Source organism: Myotis daubentonii, chromosome 1 (genome assembly GCF_963259705.1).
Source record: "Myotis daubentonii chromosome 1, mMyoDau2.1, whole genome shotgun sequence".
NCBI classification, from domain to species: Eukaryota; Metazoa; Chordata; class Mammalia; order Chiroptera; family Vespertilionidae; genus Myotis; species Myotis daubentonii.
The window spans coordinates 34054907-34076370 of NC_081840.1; the positions used below are offsets into that span (position 1 = coordinate 34054907).

The 21464-nt window shown below is 45.2% G+C and overlaps 1 protein-coding gene across 4 annotated transcripts in view; it reads right to left on the bottom strand.

Annotated features, from left to right (window-relative positions):
- The window catches only part of DAAM1 (dishevelled associated activator of morphogenesis 1), a 158064-nt gene that overhangs the window by 7849 nt on the left and 128751 nt on the right, over nt 1-21464 (bottom strand). For all 4 annotated transcript variants that reach the window (XM_059694523.1, XM_059694532.1, XM_059694504.1 and 1 more), the window contains 6 exons: nt 14920-15004; nt 10163-10269; nt 8349-8437; nt 7301-7469; nt 3397-3504; nt 1992-2052 (listed from right to left, as the gene is read on the bottom strand). In XM_059694523.1, the coding sequence (XP_059550506.1) occupies nt 1992-2052; nt 3397-3504; nt 7301-7469; nt 8349-8437; nt 10163-10269; nt 14920-15004 (619 nt within the window). The remainder of the gene's footprint in view (nt 1-1991; nt 2053-3396; nt 3505-7300; nt 7470-8348; nt 8438-10162; nt 10270-14919; nt 15005-21464) is intronic.

The following is a 21464-nucleotide window of genomic DNA, read 5'->3' on the forward strand; positions in this document are numbered from 1 at the left end:
CACATTACTCAAATTGAATTTTAATTTCAACCATTACCAGATGCACTTGCTTATTTAATCCCACAACACCTCCATGAGTGAGGCATTGTAGAGGGTTTTAAATCCTTATGCAAAGTCACATGACTGATGTATGACAGGGCCAGAATTTGAACTCAGGTCTGCCTGACTCCAGAGTCTCAGTAACAACGATGCTGTGTACCAACGGATGTAATCTGGGTCTATCCTTCTTCACCGGCTTTGGCAGAGGTGCCAACAAGCAGCGATAGGGCCACGGGCCATGGGCTCTGACCCAGCTCTGCCACGGATTTGGTTCCAAGCCGTGGCAAGTGGCCTGGGCCTCAGTTTCTTCACTTGTAAAGGAAGGGCAGTGTCTACATCACCACAAGAGTCAAATGAAATAACAGAAGTGGAAACTCATAAATTAGGGAGCTTGCTCTGATGGAAAAAATGGCCACAATCCTAGCACTCTGGAAACTTAGCATTGTTTGTGTGTGAGAGATGTAGACGTGAAGGCAGTTTTAAAGTGTTTCATTAGTGTAGAGTTTCAAAAGAACAATATAATCACCTTTTGCCAATCACAATTAGGGCACATGACTATTTATATTTCCTTCCCACGCTGCATCTTGACATTTAAGCTGCCGGGGGACGGGGAGGGGAGGCTTCTGGAGCCCCTTTCCTATGAAGAGCGTGTGACAGCGTACCTGACCCAGGGCCGGAGAGATTTCAGCAAAACTACCTTTAATAAACCCAAACACAAAACTTCCTTGCCCCGCCCCGAGCCTTGCTGTGAAGTAGCTGGTGATCAGTCTGTAGGGCGGTCATGACTGCCATTCCAGCTCAAGAAAGCCTTCTCCCGGGAGGAAGAAAAACAGCCTCGTCCCAAGCGGCCCTTCTCCGTTGGCCTCTGAAAACCGACGATGTCCCACGACTCCCCCAGTCTCGCCCACTGGGACTGGGAGGAAAGTTCACTCATCGGCTTTTCTTTTTAAACAGCTTCCCCTCCTCCCCAGGGGAAAAGAAAACCTTACATGCTTCTTAGTTTACTAAAAGCAAACGGAAAAGATTAGACATTATAACTTCAATTTTTGTTGAACTATGTCTTTAATGGAGTCAATTACTTTCTATAGCATCGTTTTGAAAAATATCTGAGAGAGGGGCACCTTTCCAAGCTGCCTGCGAATCGGCCTCCCGCACCGAGTGCCAGACCGGAGCTATGTCCATTCTCCTGAGCGAGGCTCCTCACCCCTGACCTGCTCCTCACTGACAGGGACATCCGTGCAGCAGCTGGTGGCACTGTGCCATCACAGCCATGGTCTTCCACTGCCGCCAGCGGTCTGACCTGCTTCCCTCCCGCTGAGGCCTGGGCCAGGTTGTCTGTAACCCTGGACATCCTCCCTTCCACGCACCTAGGTCTACCCTCCTTCCCAGCGTAGCTCATGTCATCTCCTGCAGAAAGGACGCTTCCTCTAACTACCACATGCCAGTCATTCCCAGCCTCGGCTAAGCTACCTTCACCCTTCTCCCGAAGCCCCTTTGCCGTCACCGTGCTTTTCTGGAGGTGGCCACGCTGCACAAATGTGTTCTCTGGACTGACTGCTCTTGGCCATTGCAACACCTGGACGGCAAGGACTCTGAATCGTCCCGACCCCTCACCTTGAGAACGGGCCATACCCCCAAGTGTCTGCTCAATACACACTCCCTGAACACAACAGAGAAGTTCCATGACTACGGAGAGAGCACACATCATTTATTAACAGGACGGGAACACCGTGAGGATCCCTGAAGAGTATCTGGTCCAGCCCACGTCAATGAGCCCTGCTTCCCAGGCAGGAAACCCTGCTGCCTGGCTGAACACAACCTGCCTTTGCTTCTTTAGTGTTGCTGTTTTCTTTTAAGTCAGTAACTGTTTGTGCGGGCACACCACATGCTGGATGTCACCAGCACCAGGCGCAGCGGCGAGACGGGGAATTAGAAAAGAAACACACACTCACCATCTCCACCGCTTTCAGGCCACTTCTCAAGGTGCTTATTTCTTTGTCCAGCTCCGTCATGCTGTTACAAAGAGCAACTTTTAGTAACGAATATGTGACTTACACGTGTTAAATATATGGTGGCTTAATATTTCATGCTTGGAAGTCCATACCAGTTTACTTTAAATGTTTAAAATTCCCTTCAATGTTCATATTTCACAGAAAGACAACACCATGTTAAACTTGTGGAATTATGTCTTTTCTTTTCCACAGCCAGCAGATCTGTTTTAGTATAGGTTAAAAATAGCAGAATAAAAATATCTTTCCATACATACAAAAATATTCCATGTTTTAATCTCAAAGATATTACTTAAGCAAATCACGCTATGTGAAAATGAGTGTGTTGCCATGTGTGTCCCCCTTTGAACAAGTAAAAGAAGCGAGCTTGTCCACAGCCACAGCCACGTTGTGCTCTTTATAATTGTGTATTGCTTTTCACTAAAGCTCCAATGATGTGAAAACTGCAAGGTGATGGCTTAACTTTCAATCAACAATTATTTTTCTTAAGGTTGTACTAACTAGTTTTTATTGTGCCTTTAAAAACAAAAACAGAGAAAACTCCCTGGACTTCTTCCATAACACTTTCTATTTGACGACTTTTAAATTAGAGAATATCACTGATAATCCACACGTAAACAAACTCACCAACACTTCATTGTTAACTTCATGTCTTACATGGTGCACTTTTACCAAACTCTACAGAGAGAAAGCCTGCTTATCATGCTTTTCAAATTCACTACAAAAAGATGCAGCTAAAATGTTAAAAAAAAAAAAAAAAAAAAAAAAGGCCAAAAGTAGGAGGAGAGAGAACAGCAAGGGAAATTGCCTGCTTCTCAGTCTCTGAAAAGTGGTGTGAAGTTTGTGGTAAAAGTTTGGCAACTTTCCACTTTTTATTTTTAGCGCCTTCATTTGCATAAGGACTGCTTTCCATTAAAAAGTTGCCTTGGTTTCTGGGAGTGTGCGTGCACATGTGAAAGCTACCAGCTACGCCCTGACATCAGGTCTTCTATTTGCTCACCCGTCTATCCTCCCTTACTACCTATATTTTAATATAACTGCCTTTGAAAAGTACTAGTGAAACCACATTCCTGAACTCACAATGCATACTCTGAATAAACCCATGATGAGGTCTCGTGGAAGTTAAGCACCACATGCGGGAGTACTCCAAAGGAGCTAGCACACACACTTACATTCAAAACCATGTCACACATCTGAGTGATTTGGGTAAGATTCAAACTTCACTTCATATACTAGTATTCAGGGGAAAGCAAGCAGAAGGCCCCCTTTCAGGCAAAGCTAACCGATTCTCTCAATGGCTAAGGCACAGTCCAAGTGATATAAAAACTAAAAATTTCACTGTACTTACTTTACTTTTGCTGCTTGAGGAATGTCCCGCAGTTCTTCATTTAGGTTGAGAACCTTGGGGTATTTATTTTCCACAATAGTTATGAGATAGTGCAAAAGTGTAATGTTCCTACAATCAAAGAAGGAAAGAATATTAATCATGGTTAATATCTGCATATGATTTGCACATTCAAGTGGTTGAACCCACAAGAATGCTATATTCCTGCATTAATTTCAAATTTTGGAGGTTCCTATAAGGCAAGGATTCTCAAAAGAAGGGGATATTGGGAGAGCCTACATGAAATTTATATAAGCATATGTCAAAAGGAAGCGTACATCTTCTATGAGGGAAGGACAGGGGATAGGAATTACTTCTAAGGCCCATAAATAACATCCTTCAAAATCTGGGTGACTGAAATGAAGCTGAACCATTACCATCGGGGGCATACCCTCACAGTGCATCCGCCCAAAGAAGAGGTGTGCCCAGAGAGTGCATACCAGGCAGGGTGGGGTGGGGACTGAGGGATGTTTAACCCACCAATGAGGATAGCTATTTCAAGTCTAAAAGTACAGAGCAGCAACTCACTGATGACAATTACTGATAATTCTCGCTTACAGTTTCTTTGACCTCTATGATAACTGTTTTCCCCTCTGACTTACTTGCTTTGCTGTTGTGGCAAAGGGTGGCCAGAGAGTTAGAACGCTCCCAATTTCAGGGCTGGGGCTGGAAGTGGGCCAGGACTGTGCTATCATGGATATGGTGTCCTGGCAGCCAAGAATCCACTTCCTAATTTTAGCAACACTTCAGCTCCTAACTGCATAACTCACTTCCCTCTTCAGTGGTGACAGGTCTGAACCCTCACTGACCTGGGTTGAAAAGGCAGGCGTCTCAGAACACTATTAGGCCAAGCTGTGGTAGTCTGGCCCTGTTGTCCCCGACTCCCTGCGTGCTATAATCACCTGGACTTGATACGTGGGCCCAACTAAGAGTCATTTAATTGGAATGAGGTGGGGCCAGGTGTGGGCATTTTTTTTTTTTAATTCCTCACCCAAGGATATTTTTTCCATTGATTTTCAGAGAGAGTAGAAGGGAGGGGAAAGGAGGAAAGAGAGAGAGAGGAGAGAAATATCAATGTGAGAGAGACACATCAATGGGTTGCCTCCTGTATGCACCCCCACTGGGATCAGGGATACCTGCAACCCAGATACCTGCCCCTGAGCGAACCTGCAATCCTTCAGTGTGTGGGCTGTTGCTCTAACCACCTCGCCGCCAGGGCAAGGTGTGGGTATTTTTTTTTAAAACTCCACAGTGATTCTAACAGCCAGGATCAATAACTACTAGTCTATTGGAAGTTATCATAATCAGGACACAATGCATTTCTTTTAAAACATTTCCATAATTCTTAGATGGCTGCTAATTCACAGTGCTGTCACAACAGCCCACCCACCTCCAGCTCAAGTAGCAGCTGCCACGGTTTTCTCTTCCACAACAGTGAAAAACACTCTAATTGCCCTCACAGCTTCAGAGTCAATGTAATTCTGTTCCTCTGAGTCAACTGCTCACATGTAAAAAAAATTCCCCTATTTTTTTCTCTCTCAATAATTAGAGAACAATTGCTCAGCAAAGTAAAACAGTGGTTAAAAATTCTAGCTGTATCACTGCACGTCAACTTTGCAGTTCCCAGAATCTACGTGACTATCTGCCCATGTCCCTGCTACCTGAGGAGCAGCCCGAGGGAGCAAATTCCCAACCACCATCAAAGAAAGGGAAATGCTATTTTTCTTCATTATTTCAGAGAAATGCTTTGTTATTTAGAAAAAATTAAATTTAACTGACCACATATACCTTTCTTAGTGTAGACAGATTTAAAACCAGATCTGAGACCTAGCTGGTTTGGCTCAGTGGATAGAGTGTAGGCCCACAGACCCAAAGGGTCCTGGGTTTGATTCCGGTCAAGGGCACGTACCTTGGTTGCAGGCTTGATTCCCAGCCCTGGTTGGGATATGTGTCTCTCTCACATCAATGTTTCTCTCTCTCTATCTCTCCCCCTCCCTTCCATTCTCTCTAAAAAAAATCAATGGGAAAAATATCTTCGGGTGAGGACTAGCAAAAAATAAAAATAAAACCAGAGCTGAGCTTCCATATATGTTTGCTATCCAAATAACACCTCATTGGACTGAATATACATTCTTGGAGAATAAGAAAACAGCTCAGGCGCACATTCTATCATCCTCTTGTCATGACCAGAAACAAGCCTTTGAACGCAGAGTGACTGTACCCTTCATGCTGACTGACCCCTCCCTTGTGTAGTTTGATTAGATTCAATGAATATTTAAAGAGTGCTTATGGGCAAGGCCCTCTGCTAGGCACTGTAGGTTTATTAGACACTGTGCTACTTCGGGGGGGTGGGGGGGGGGCGGGGAAATATTCACAAGCAGAAAGAAGGGGAAAAAGAAAGAGATCAGAAATGCTTTCATTTTGTTTTGAAAAGGCTTGTGGAGTAGATAAAATCTGTAACTTCAATAAGCAGTTCATCCCACAGTAGGGGTCAGGTTATCAGTAAGTTGGGGAGGGCAAAGGATATCAGAGGCTTGTGTGTGTGTAGGAAGGGGGGTGTGGCTAGAGGGGGAAGAGGCAGAAAGAGTGGGAGAACAGGACTGACTGGTGGTGAGGGTTTCCCTCTTCCCCAACTTGCAAGTGCAGGTGAAGAGAACACCCTTCCGTAAAGAGATGGCTGCTCTTGATGTTGTAAGTAAGATGCCACAGTTATTTACTACAACCTCCAAAGACCTGTTTTGTCGTGTAGAGCTGCAGACAGAGCAATGACAGGTGTCAAATACCTGTAAGGCCAAACACCCTGCTTGCTGTGGCCGTGGGCAAGTGGAATGAGTGCCCCAGTGTCTTTATCTGACAGCAGGTGATGCAGCACTTGGCCCGTGTCCTTCATGGGCTGTGGTGACCATCAGTGTGGAAGTGCCCGAGAAAGGAGCAAGTGCTTACAGTAAAAACAAGGTGGCCGTGAGAAAACAACAGCTCTCCTCTGTTCATCCATCTCCGCACAGCGCGACAATAAGGCTTAGCCTCGCAATGTAACGCATTATTTCCTATGGGAGGATTTAGGTGGCCATAACGCTATGCCTCAATAAGCCTCACTAGTTAGGAATGATTAGGGTGAACAGTCCACATATTTTACAGAAGAATGAAGGTACAGAGAAGTTGATCTTAGAAACAGCTGTGCATGTTTGTTTGAAGTCAGCGAGAACCTTAGAGACACGTGGCTCTCAGGGAGACGAGACTGAATGTGCTAATGACCCTCCCTGCTAATGACACCAGGGCATTTCCACACCTCAGTGTCTCCAACAGTCTGTCCACCTGAAACCCACTTTATAGGCAGCACTTTAACGCGTCTTGGGATGAGCAGCTGAGCACCAACAGCCAAGAGACATTTACACCATACTTTTTTCACGTGGCTGCTAGCGTCAATGTGTGAAAACCCAGCATGCTTCACGTCTATCGCCAGCTGTCAGGTTTTGAGCCTTTTCCCTACAACACGGGTCTCTGTGGGGGTCGTGACTGGGAGTCATGCACAGCCTATGTGAACACTGGTTGTGTTCTCTTTCTTGATCTGGCACTAGTTACACAGATGTGTTCAATTTGTGAAAATTAGCAAGATGTACATTTATAATTAGTGAATTTGTCTTTAGTCCACATGAAAAGTTTATCTAAGAAAACCCAACAAACAAAAAACTTGGACTAGATGATATCCCTGTGGACTGAAAATGGATGAAGGATAATTGGCTCACTAGGAACTTGGGGGTACCCATGCTTGTGAGAGAGAAGAGTGAGAGAGACAAGTGCACACCGGAGACTGCAGGACCAGAGGGTCCAGATTTAAGCCATGGGTCCTCCAAGATCCCGTACTTACTTGTCAATACTGGATTTTGTGTCAGCAATCTTGTTTAGGCTGGATATCTTGAATCCATATGCATTGCCTCTTTGGCCTTTATTCATGTAATTTCCAAATGCCAAAACCACTTCCAGCAACTGCTTCAGGGCACTGCTCCTAAACACCTCTTCTGAGCCAGAGCGGATCGCTTCAAAACAAAACATGCACAAACACAACTATGACAACCGAGACTTTTCAGTGAAACCCATTCTAACTCCACACACTGAGTATGTACTGAAGGTGCAAGACTGGGTTGTTAGATGGCCAGGGGCACTTTCGAAACACCTGAATTAGAAGCAAAAAGCAAGAGGACAGAAAGCCGGCTAACCCTGTTCAAGAGGCCCACTGGCAGTTGCACAATCCTCTCTCTTTCCAGGGCTTTTCTTGGCTGACTTATCAACCAGAAGCAGTTAGAAATACACAGAACAGAAAGTGCACTTCCCACATTCCTTTGCAAACACTTTCTTGCCCGGTGTGAGTCAGATCAACAGGCTTACTGATCAATTCCATTGATAGAAACATTGGTCAGGTGTGTTGCATGTTACAGCTTGCAGGTGGCATCAGGGATCAGGGCCCGAGCAGGGTCTCGGTTCCAGCCGGCCTTCTGGGGCTGTGCTCTCCAGCTGCCTCGACCATATTTCAAACATTTACATATTTAATCGTCTCAAAATAAACCCACATTTATAGCTTCAAGTCTTCCCTTAGAAAAATCTAGTAAGGCCTGTTGCAAGAAAGCTAGTTAAAAGTTTAATGCTAGTAGCAGTCAAATATATTCCTCAGTAACACCATGTGGTCAAAACCCCAGTCCTGCAGAGGAGCCAGGAGGTGTGCTGTGAGCTCCAGAGCCCAGGCCAGGCCAGCGAGCCAGGTGCTGACAATAAGTAATCACCTGACAGAATCCCAAAAGATTTTGAGCAAAAACACCACCAAAGGAATCCTGTTTACTATATGCATTAGGATTGCACTTGGACATGGGCACTTAAAATGAACATCATTTTCAATCTGGGCGGCTTGATTTTGACTTTACCTTCCACTTTAGGTTTAACTTCTGCGACACGCTCTGCAAACTTCTTTTTGAAGTACAGTGACTGTAATCTTTGCTGATAGTGATTAATTCTGTAAAAGCAAGCATAGACTGATGAGCATCACTTAATATGTCTATGTTCACTCAATGGACTTGGAGGGGAGGTACCTCAGAGCCCTCTCCCCAACCCCAGACTCTCTCTCTGTTTCTCTCTCTCTCTCCTGGAGAGGAACATGGGCATGAGACAACTCTGCCTTGAGGGCCCACTTTCCTCAGACCTACAGGGGAACTGGGCAATTGCTCCAGGGTCCTCCTCTCCAATCAGATTAGACAATGGCTGGCTGCAGTTGACTAAAGGCCCCTTCCCTTCCTCCAAGTCCCAGCAGTTCTTGAACAGAGAAGGGGTAAAAGGGAATGTAAGTGATAAGACTCCCCCTTCTGCTGCAAATAAAGGGCTGTTTCCTACACTTCTCTCCTGGATTCTTCACTTTCCACAAGTCTGCCTGTGGCAAAAGCACAGAGGAAAACTGCCTCCAGCACTTTCTCCTCATACCATCTTCTCACTCACTCACATCTCCAAACCTTCTTTTTCCGTGTTGCTCCCTCTCTGCTCCCTGAGGGCTGGCAAGCTCTGCCTTCCAAAATAGCAACTGGCTACTCCAGATAAGAAGGATAGATCTGGCCCCTGGTCACCACCAAGGTTAGAAGCTCTAAGCTGCTGAGAAGGAGAGAGTGGACATTTTGGGCCAGATCTTCTGAAATCACTGCCTATATGGCTCTCGGGTGGAAATTTCAGTCCAGTAGGGCCAGGGATCAGCCCCTCCTCCAAATATATTCTATGCAATCAGACAGACCTGGGTGTGCGGTCCAGGCTCTCCTTTATTAGGTGACCTTGAACAGGTACCATAACGACTCCGTTAAATGGAAGAGAACAGCTCTGGACCTCACAGCCCTCCTGGCAGGGCCGACAGGAGGACTAAGTGAGATGATGCACACAAAGGTCTGGACAAAGACTACGTGGAGCTATTGTAGGTGGCCATCAGGTTGTCTACACAGGTTGCTGGGCACACCTGTCAAAATTTCAAAACCATCCTTTGTCCTCCTGCAGTAGGCAAGTTGAGAGAGAACAACAAAAATAAGTCTGGATTGGGCAGCAATGTGGAGTAAGAGGCATGTCCACCTTGGCTACACATGTTGGCCTCTGGCACTCAGAAGTGCTCTGCCTGGGCTGGCTGCGAGTTTCAGGACTGCTGGTCCTTCTCTAGTGCAGAATCAATTTGCTAGGCCTGGGAGGGTACCTATATTAACTCACACGCCAGAGTCAACTAAGAACAATGGCTGCTGCAGGGACTTCTGGAGAAGGCTTGGAAAGCTTGCCAAGGCTCTGTGGGAAGAATGTCACCATCGATTAGTGATGTCTGCTTGTGTCATGATTCAACACCCAGACCTGGCTGTTCAGCTATGTGGGCTCCAGGTTGACATCAGAGTCTGTCCATCATTGAGATGTGGAAGTAGAAGGGAGAGTGAGAAACAATTCCCCAAAATCAGAGGTGAGGAGCATGACACTGAATGGAACCAGGAAGTTATAACTTGAATAGGTCGAAACTCATGAGTCAAAAAGCCCAGAAGTAGAGATAATTGTGAAGAAACCCTGACCCTGTCTCACCCACGGACAAGGACGCAAATAAGCAAAACAAATTCCACACGACTCTGACTTGAAAAGATTCTGCAATTCAAAAAGGCTTCAACATGAAGCAAAAGTTTAACTTCCTTAGAGAGTAAGGGACGTCTTTACCTTTAAGCATTTTTAAACTCACCGGCTCATCTCAAAGAGGAACCTGTCAGCCTTGGCCATCCGATCCAGCTCATGTTTATGTTCCTCCAGAAGGTCAATGTCACTTTTTTCAGGAACGAATTTCAAGAGCTAAAAAGGACACACAAATATTAAAAGTGAGGTCTGTAACTTAAATTTCTTCAGTAATTTTTCACCCTTTCAGTTAATTTGTCCCAAGATGAAAGTTTAACTTTTGTTTAATTTATAAGCTCGGCTCAGAAGTGATAGTTAAGATACACTAGGAACGACTAAATCTTTCCATTTTTACTTGAAAGTAGATAAACTGGTGTAAGATTCATTCCCAGCCCCTTTCTGTTCTGTCCTGCCTCTCAAACCAGAATGCAGCAGTTCTTCACCATGCCCTACTTCACATAGACCATCTGAGGGCTCTGGAGATCCCACCCTCTTATTAGAAGGTATGAATGAGGTCCAGAGAGGTTAGAAAACTTCCCCCAGGATTACAAGGCAAGAGTGTGTCATCACCAGAAACAGAATCTGGGTCTCTTGATGCCCAGCTCTACCCTTTTTTCTATTACATCATGCTGGGATGAGTTATTCTATGTGTATTTTCCATTCATTTTGCTTATCTAATTCTCTCTCTCTTTTCTCTATGTAGAATTGGATGAGAGGAATGCAGTGGGATTTGAAGCTTTTAAGTCCAAACTTTATTTTGGAGGAAGAAATGACATGGAATGTGGAATACCACTTAAACAGAAATACCATTTAAGGTGGAAAAAGTACTTCTGTGTGTGTCTGATTTCCTTTAAAGGAACAAATATGTGTATGTGTGCATAGGCATGTGTGCTATTTTCTAGATCAAATGCCTGTGGACATTTTAAAAAATAAATTACACTGACTCTGTGGGCCCCAAGGTCCTCCCTAGAACTTGATGCTGACATTGGGTGCTCTATTTAGCAGGGTTTCAAATGTTGGATTTAACCAGGCACCTCAGAAAAGGCAGTCAGTATGGGTGTGACCAGCAGAGGAAGAGAAGTAGAACCACAGGGAAGGAGGTGAAGGGTGTGAGGGTGGAAGTGTATTCCAGGCAGTGTCTATCATGTGCCAGGGCCTGGCACTGGTGACACAGCACTTATGCAGGTGGAAGAGCAGCTGGACCAGCAGTAGGGGAGGGCAGCAGTGATCAAGGTTGGGGAGTAGCAAAGGCCTGTTAAGAAGTTCAGTCTTGCCCTGGCCAGGTAGCTCAATTGGTTAGAGCATCATCCCGATACTCCAAGGTTGCCAGTTTGATCCCCAGTCAGGGAACAAACAAGAATCAACCAATGAATACATAAATAAGTGGAACAGCAAATCGAGGTTTCTCTCCTCACCCCCCACCCTTTCTCTCTCAAATCAATTAAATTAAAAAGTTCAGTCTTATTTTGAGGGTACTGGGATAAACTCAAAATCATAAGTAGGGGAATGAGTATGCATTTTTAAAAAGGTTACTGTGCCTGAAGAATGGAGGTAGAATTAGAAGGGATCGGAAGTATTAGGGGCTGGGATTAGATGGCTAACGCAGTGATTCAGGTGAGAGGATGGTGGCCTGGACTGGGCAGTGGAGAGGTCCTAGAGCTATTTAGGGTGTTTGAGTAGAACTGGCCTGGCTTGTTGATGGATGAATTATGGTAGATGAGAGTCAAAAGGATGAGCTACAGGCTTCTGATTGAGGCAATCTGTATACAGTGTGTACCAGGGAACCCATGAAGAGAAGGCTCATGATGGGTAGATGGGGAGAATGTGAGTTTAGAGTTCCAAATATGGCAGGAGTAGCAAGTAGTGATTTCTAGTAGGCAAGAGGACAACTGGGTCTGAAATCCTAACCTGTTAGGAAGACGAAGCATTGGTATTGGTTGTAATGTGCTTGGAAGTGAGTGAGGCAACCTGGACAGACATCGAGAGAAAAAGAGCAGGGCTCCAGAGAAGCCAACATTTAAGGGAAGAGGACAAGAGACACCTTCAAAGGAGGCCGTGGAGGGGCCACTGTGGAATCCCAGGCCCAAAGGAGGGAGGCGTTTCATCAGGGAGCAAGTGCCATCAGTGCCACACCAAGAAATCAAGGAAGAGAAGGCTGCAAAGTGCCCTGGCTTTGGCAACAAGGATTTGTGTGTCCTTGGTGAGCACAGCTCTGGGAGGTGAGGAAGGCGACTGCAGTGAGTAGAGGAAGAGTGAATAGGAGGTGAGTGGGGGCAGACTTCAAGAACTTGAGCTGTGCCAAAAAAGAGAGAGGACAACAGCTAGATGGAGATGTGGGGTCTTAAGAGGCATGTGTTGAAAAGCTGAGACTCAAACAAGTTACATGTCAAGAGGCAGAGGTGATAGATCCAGGAGAGGGCAGAGTCTCTAATCTGGCTGGTCCCCGAGCCAGAGACACCCCTTTCCTGATGGCGTGGCAGGGGCGGGAGATGAAAGTGGATGCTGGAGAGTTCATAGTCTGATGGCCTGGCAGCTTCTGGCCATTTATGTTCTGCTGTTCAAATAGTGACAGTGGACAGGACAAGCATCTTCTTGCTCTTCCTCAGTGCAAGAGGGAAGGCAGTGGCAAGGGCGATGAGAAGGAAGAGAGAAAAAAAGGCTTGCTTCCCCACCTTAGTTTGGATTTTTACCTACTAGCAAGGAAATTCATTTCTAGTCTCAGGTATCGCCCCCATTCATGATGCTGAGCCCACAACTCTGTCCAGGATAACATGGCCACCAGCTCTCTTTCATTACAAGAGAATAGTAAGAGGAACATGCTAAAGGTACAGACCTTCTCAAAGCACGGATAACAGACTGTGTGTGGAGAGTTTTAAGAGAAGAGTTAGACAAACACCTGGGGGTGGGAGAAAGGTATACATTCCAAGAGAGTATACTGACCTCATCTGATTTCTGAGCTCAGGAGCTAAAAGCAGGAGAGGAGGAAATGAATGTGGCTCACGTGCAAGTCACAGAGAAGGAAAGAGAGGCTGGCTCCAGCGCCTATCTGGGAAGAGTGTGGTATGAAGGAAAAGGGGACAGGGGGAATAGCAGATCAGGGAGAAAAGAAAGAGCACGAGACACAGAGTCACCGGAGAGATCAGGTCAGGGGTCCTCGGGGGCCAGATTCTGCTTCATAGACTGACTTTCTTACTTGTATTTATTTGAAGTTCATTCTATTTGCACTGCAAGCCCTTCTGGCAAGATTTTGAAATCCTTTCCCTCAAGGAAGAATTGTGCTGGATGCAATTTCACAGTAAACAGATCTTGTGGAATTTAAACATATGACCTTGTCAATAGGGGATAAAGGCCTCAAGACTAAGGCAGCTTTCTGCAGTTCTTCACTCTGGGCCAGTGACTGCTGAGGCAGACCGCTGCCCAGGGGGGCCCCCTACGGGCGGGGATGAGGGAGGCGGGTCTGATGGTTTGCGGTGTGGGAGGGAGGAGCTGCAAATATTCTAAAAAATGAATCGGAGGCTTAGGAATTACTTTTAAACTATTCATACACAGAGCATCCCAATAGACTTAGAAACACAGTCACTATTTTGATAACTAAATCAAACCTTAAAAGGACAGTATGCAGGTTTTCCCATTGCAAAGTGCGAGGGTTTTCACCTCCGACCATTGCAGCTGCAGTGGCTCCAGGGAGGGAGGGCCCATTTGGGTGGTGACACCGCACTCAGCTCCTCCCTGCTTTGTGTCCCAGACCTTTCAGGACACCAGTGAGCACCACTGGAAATGCACACGCAGACAGCACCCCATCGGGAGCAGCCTCGCCACTCAGGGTCACTGCTGGCAATGCAAAATATTCTTTTCCTCTGCTCTTGGGAGCTGAGCACCCCTCCAGGTGAGCCCTCAAGTTCAGCCTGGATTCATGATTGCTTGTGTCCACAGTCAACCCTACATGTACATGGCTCTTACAAACATGGACCTTTTGACCAAAATCACTCATGGTCCCGAGGACCATGAGACAAGCAGTCAGAACAGTTCAGCCCCGACCAAGAGACAGGTCATAACTCTAGAACATCTGCTAGCTACCAGCACTGTCACTTGGGGACACTGAACAAAGCTGCTGGGCAGCACGCACAGAGCGTGTTGTAGAAACACTGCTCGAAGAGAGGCTGGGCCACCACACCTTGACTGCCCGCCAAGGACAATACAAATCATCTCCATGAACAAGGATGTGTGCTGACTGTGGGTAAATCCATCCCAGGCTTGCCAGCTCTGGCAACTGAATGTACTGCCACGTACGATGAAGAAGCGTGCCATATGTCTTAGCCCCAAGGAACTGAAACCCCACCTTATGATATATGTGAATATTTAGATGTAGATGGTAGTGCTGGGGGTGTAACAGTGGCTTTGGTGGTTGTGGGAATGGCAAGCCAAGACCAAGACATCAATTGTATTAAGGATTTAGCAAGGGTCAGTTTATGTAGATTCTTGATATTCCCGTGAAACAGATTTTTCAGTAAATCTAATAGATATATATATGACCTACAAAGGCATAAGAACGTAATAGCAGCAGGAGGACACGTTGGCCAAATGCTGGCATTGTGGATCCCAGGCATCTGACAAACATTATCATCTTGCGTCTCACCCATCATTTTGAGGAACCTGGAGAGAACAGAGCCACAATAATTTCCTAATGGAACCCTATGGTCCTGGGCTCAACTTCCTCAGTTCAGAGATGAAAACATTGTCTACCAGCAACAGCCACTTTCCTCAGTGTCTTACTCCCTGCTGAAAGCTCGCCATCACTTATGCTGTGAGAGACGTCTGGCAGCTCACCTGCTCCAGCATGTCCTTGGGCAGATCTTCCTGCTCATCCATTGTTAGAATTGCTCGTTTGATTTCATCATTGGATAATCTCAACCTGGAGAAAGAATATTTTATTTTGTTAACAATACTGGTTTGAGCATTAAACTTTTATGGAAGATAATTCATTTTGCTACTCCAGCTGCTGATTTTCAAATACCGTTTTGCTAAAAAATCTCTCAGTGAAAGCTTATTTCCTGACAATATTGCACCTAAAAATAGTATTTTGAAACTGCTCTAACATTCTTTCAGGGCTTTGTAATGCTCTGCTGACACAGCGAACAAAGTTGTTATGTTCTGTTGCTTAGGGATTAGCAGATGAGAAGTAGGGGCAACACCCATACACAACATTCTCTTTAATATATTCATGAACTACAGGTGACAGTGGAAGACTAGAATCTTAATGTGATTATATATCAGGAGTGTAAGCTTGCTGTCATATTAAAATGCATTTAAATAAGTTTAGAATCTATGTTACTAGTAGTGCTAAAAATTGAACAACAGTTAATATAAGTAATAAAAAGTACAAGCACTTCACAGTTGAGGAGTTTTCACATGTTATTTCATCTGAACTTCAAAATAACTCTAATGGTTCATTTTGTTTGTTTAATAGAGGAAGAAACCGAGGCTCAGAAGAGTTAAGCAATTGCCCATGGTAAAACATATAGAAAAGTGGCAGTATCCACACAAACCCAACATTCTTGATGCTAATCCCAAATTCTTTTTATAAATATTGCTTAGGGAAGGATTTAAGCAAAGACACAAATCTGTTTTCTATCTATAATACATTTATATGATTTACTAATTTCATGAAGGATTTATGTCTTGATTATGTCAGGACACCAAAGTGTTAGCTGTAAAGAGTCATGATATTAAAACATACTTGGCCCTAGCCAGTTTGGCTCAGTGGATAGAACGTCAGCCTGTGGACAGAAGGGTCCCAGGTTCGATTCCAGCCAAGGGCACATGCCTGGCTTGCAGGCTTGATCCCCAGCAGGGGGTGTGCAGGAGGCAGCCTATCAATGATTCTCATTATTGATGTTTCTATCTGTCTCTCCTTCTCTCCTTCTCTCTTTCTCTCTGAAATCAATAAAAATATATTTACAAAACAAGCAACAACAAAAAAACATACTTGCAGCCCTGGCCGGTGTGTTCAGTGATTAGAGTGTGTCGTCCCCCCGACCCCCCGCACACTGGAGGGACACGGGTTCAATTCCTGGTCAAGGGCATGTACCTGGGTTGCAGGTTTAATCTCTGGCCCCGGCTGGGCTATGTGCAGGAGGCAACCAATTGATGTGTTTCTCTCACATCGATGTTTTTCTCTCTTTCCACCCCTTCCACTTTCTCTAAAAATCAGTGGAAAAAAATATCCTCCAGTGAGGATAAAAATAAATAAATAAACCATCCTTCTAAAAATGTGTTTTTAGTAGACACAACCAATAGTCATAACCAGATTATTAGCTGTAACAATGGAGTCATTCTTTTGTTTTATTTGTAAACATCTAACCCAGACTTATTTTTTTAAATCTCACTTCCTTACAAGCTACCACTACTGTGGCATATTAACTTCATTTGATCTGTTCTTCAGTCTAAGACCTTCAAGAAGAATAACATTTAGGACTAAAGAGAAAGACATAAACACAAATCTGGAGCAAGACGTACAGCCCTCACAGGAAACGTTTGAGGACAGGGGACTTGACATTGGAAAGGCTAGTTCCCAATCTTGGCTCTGACACTTCTTGGCCAGTGAGATGTAGGAAAAAGTACTTCTTTAGCCCAGTTTCCTCATCTATAAAGTAGGGATAATAACGACTACACTTAAATAAAGGAGTGTGTGTATGGGTGTATAAAGTGAAATAATACATGTGAACTGTTCAGCATAGCACCTGGCCATAGAAGGGCTCAATATACTGTATGTATATTCTCCAAAGCAGACTTCTCTACACCAGAAAAAAGGGCAGCAATACTTATGTAACCTTAATAGTCACGTGCAGTTATCTGATCATTAAATAGCACTTAGTAGGGTTATTATGAACACTTCCCAAAGTACTCTTATACCCATTATTTCACCATAGATTCCTCTCTGCATACACTACCCAGGAGTGTCAAAATAGAATTAGAAGATGTGGTATCTATTTTAGAGGTGGGAGAATCAACTGATAAGCTGAGGCACAGGTGCACACAAAGCTCAGGTGCTTGCCGTGTTCTCACAGACAGACAGACAGAGGGCTGGAGAGAGCTGGGTGGACACGAAGGCCATCAGGGAGGAGCCCGCTCTGACAACTCTGGCTCATTCCCTCCTCTAGATTTTGACACAATCTCGTTAAAACCATCCACCCCACCATTTAAACGGAACGTTGTTTCATGTGCCAATAAGTAGGACAGGGAAGGAGCACAAATTGGGGAACCCTAGTGTACTAATACCACTCTCTTCTATTTCATGTTTTCATATCCAAATAGAGCCTCTAGGCAACATGCCCAGCTGTCCACATTCTAAAACAAGGCCCATGCTCCCGCCTTGTCCGATAGTGGAAACATCAGAATGCCTGGGCTGTGGACAGTACACTGGGCCTGAGCAGACTTCTACAGATTGTTTTAGTCAGTGCCCCATAAACATGGTATTCAGTGGAACATCATGAGGGAAAAGCCTCCATGATGTGGAACAATTAGGCAAACTGGCCTGGGTGAAACGAATGATGGGAAAAACTATCCCAGCATCGAGGTCTCCACCGCACAGGCCCGGGCAGCCCTACATCCCAGGACACCGAAGGCTCTTCAGTCAGTTAAGGGCAAACACCACGGTGTGGTCCTGTGAGGCGGAGGAAGGGAACGTTAGGGAAGGTGGAAACTGCCACTAATGGAAACCAACTGGCTGTGGAAATGTCTATAGTCCTCACGAGAAAAGCTCGGCTTATAAGAAAAAAATAAATTAGTCCCCTGTCCTTTTCACACTGAGTTGAAGAAACCACATTAGGATGCAGTTCTGCAGAGTTCCTTCTGTTTTGCATTTAAAAGGAAAGGAGTTGAAAATCAGAGAACAATACTTGAAGTATCAGACGTGCATTTCATTAGCTCCCCATATGGAGTGCAGAACTTCTTGCTTTTGAAATTGCATATATTTATGCTCCTCAACCCCCTGAGAGGCTGTCTGGACTAAGCACTAGCTCTACTTCATAACAATTTTGGTTTCTCTTAATGTGGCCCACAAAGAGACTGGAGACTTTAATGGGTAGTACTTAAGAAAATCGACCTGTCAACATGCCGCCTTGCACATGGCCCGTTGGAGCAGACAGGGAAACTCTACCTTGGGGAAAGAGAAGGTATGCTGCCCTCCGGGATGGTTCCATAGGCTGGCGGGTTCTTAGTGTCATCTGTCATCCACAGAATGAGCTGCTAATCTCTGTAATTTAAGGCCCCTACCAGTTCTAGCCTTTTAATTGCTTTTAAAGCTCGGCAGCAGCACTCTGGTGTGCTGGAGGGTGGCAACTTCTAAGACACCCACTTCAACTTTCTTTACAAGCAGGAAACAAACTGGCCATTTAAAAACAGTATTTAAATCTACCTTGCTCTACTCAAGTATTTCAAAAATGTGCCAAGAGAATTGGAACATCCAGGTGTAATTATAGTAAGTTAGGGATGGACGGCTACCTCAGCCTTAGCTAGGCCTCGGTGGATTTAAGCCAAATCCTCCTGCTTTAAAGTAGCGTTCTGTGGTTTACGACACCCCGGCTGCCGTGCTAGTGGGCATCTGGAAAAAAGAATGGCAGGACACTCATAAACGTGTTTTTAGGTGGGTTCATTTTGCAATATGAGCCAGCTTCCCAGTTTCTTCCTGTCTTTTATTTTTTCCCCTTTTGGAAGGGAGAGGTGTTTTGGGGAGTAAAGCAGAGTGAATTTTAGACTGCCACGTACCACCTACAGACATGCAGTAGAAAAGTTGCTGCTTACCCTGCCCGGGGCTGAGGAATGGACTCTCAGTCCACTCCCTTCTCAGAGTCCCTCATGGCCTGGAGCTTCTGATTCAAAACCTACCTCCCAGGCACTCTCTTCCTAGGAGCCACAGTGACCCCGGCCATTCATGCTGCGGGCCCATACAAAGGGTCTGTATCCCCCCTCCCCGGCCCCTGGGATAGGAAGGGCTTCCTTTCTGTTTGTCTGCTCAGGTCCAGGTGAGATTGTGGCAGGTGCCTCTGACCAAAGAGTCCACTGACTTGCAGTGTGTGGGTAAGGAAGAGCTCCGAGGGAGAAGAAGCACTGCAGACATACACTCATTAAATGGAATATACCCCAGACTTTTCACTGGGGCGGAATTTGATGTAATGACTATGTTGCTAGGAATTAAATTCCTAGTCAGCGAGATAAGAAACAGAGAGGGTTGCCACCCTTTGGAAATGAAATAAGCAGGAAAAAAGAAAGATAGTAAGTGTGGAAAGGTAAGAAATCTTGACATCAACTTGGAAATGTTCCTACTCATTGTCCCCATGTACAATCAGTCTCCGGGTTCTGTTCAGGGCTTCTTCATCTCTCTCAACTCTGCCCCTTGTCAGGTCTCCCCTGGGCAACAGAAACAGCCTCCTACCAGACCCATTCCCAAGCTCCAGTCCTTGACCCATTGCAACCTGTCCTGCACACGATCAAACTTGCAACCTTATTAAGACAAAGTGATCTCCTTCCGAACAAGCTGCGCCAATTTCCGATCTCATGGGCACGTGAACAAGCCACTGACTGAGCAGCTCCCACATGCAGGACCCTGCCAGGTCCACTCTCACAGGCCCACTGCAAGGCCACCACTCTCATTATCTCCGTCTTATAGATGAGGAGGGCATGGTCGATCCTGGGTGGACTCCTGCCCTCACAAAGGCACCGGGCAGGGACTGCAGGCTCTCCTGCCTGGTCTCATTCAGTCCAAGCGACAACCATCTGCTGCAATCACAGGGCTCTCTTTATTAGCGGCTCATACCCCTCCGGTGCCTTTTCTCCAGCTGCACGCCTCCTGGGAGCTGCCTCTGTCCCCCGTGCCCAGGTAACTTATCACCCTTTGAGGCCCACTGTCCCTCTGACCTGGCTGAGCTTCTGTCTCCTTCTAGTCAGATAAATCTGAGCCCTGAATAGTTCACAAGTCACCTCGCCTGTGTCACCTTTCTTCTCCAGTCAGCGTGAGCTTCCCATGGCAGCAGTGCTATCTTAAGTGTGGGTACATCGTATGGCACCCTGCAGGGCACCAGGCAGGGAGATGCTTCAAAGCGGTAACTCTCTAAGAAAACATATCAAACATGCTCTCCCAGACCTCTTCCCTCCGTTAAGCCCCTGGGTCCTTAGTGGGTAGTAATGCATTGCCGACGAAAAGGGAAAAACGAAATCAGGAGAACTGCTGACTGGTTACAAAAACTAAATAAAAAACAAACTAAAATGAAACTTGCTTAATTTCTTTTACCTTTACCACAGCACATATAGCACATCAGCCCTGCACTTTCCCAAGGAGGGAGTGCAAACTATTGACTACTGAGCAGGAAAGCAAGTGCTGATGGATCCTCTGTGGGAGGGAAGGTTTGGAACCTGATCAATAGGCTCAATTACCATAAGGTCAACTGAGACTCTAAATTGCTTTGTTACGCACAATAACTTTTAATTATGCACACTGCAATAGCACTTATTCATTAAATTGTGTTTTAATAGATAATCTAACAGATATGAGACAAGCTCTTAAAGCTGTCTTCCAGAGTTCGGATACATTCAAGTTCTAAGTCATCTTAGGTTCTGACATTTTTGAGGTAACAAGGGAATTACATACCACAAATATGAAATGATTCTGTCAATTAAGGGATGGGAAATCTGCCAGCAAGATATGTAACCTTATCTATAAATAGTGTAATTTACCCTGGTTGGCACCTAGTACCGAGAATAATCTGTCTATAAGGAGCTGGGTCACAATTAATAGTCCTAAGAGCACTTAAGTGCCATGGAAATTCAAGAGTGACAGCTTCCTTGGTCAAGTTGTTTTAAAGTATTCCTCCTGAAAATATAGGAAAAAATTTTTAAAAACCCACTTTTCCCAAATTTTCATTTTATTTTGCTGTTAAGAATGTTATTTGTAGCCCTCGCTGGTTTGGCTCAGTGAATAGAAGGGTCCCGGTTTGCTTCTGGTCAAGGGCATGTACCTTGGTTGCAGGCTCCTCCCTGGCCAGGGCCCTGGTCAGGGCATGTGCAGAAGGCAACCAATTGATGTGTTTCTCTTACATTGATATTTCTCTCTGTCTTTCTCTCTTTAAAAATCAATGAAAAAATATCCTCTGGTGAGGATTAAAAAAAGAAGAAGAAGAAAAAAAGAACGTTATTTGTAAAAGAAATTGAAATAGCCCCGGCTGGATAGCTCAGTTGGTTGAGCGTTGTCATGTACACCAAAAAAAGGTTGTGAGTTCAATTCCCAATCAGGGTAGACATGGGAGGCAACCAATAAATGTTTTTCTCCCACACTGATGTTTCTCTCTCTCTCCCCCCTCCCTCTAAAATCAATAAAC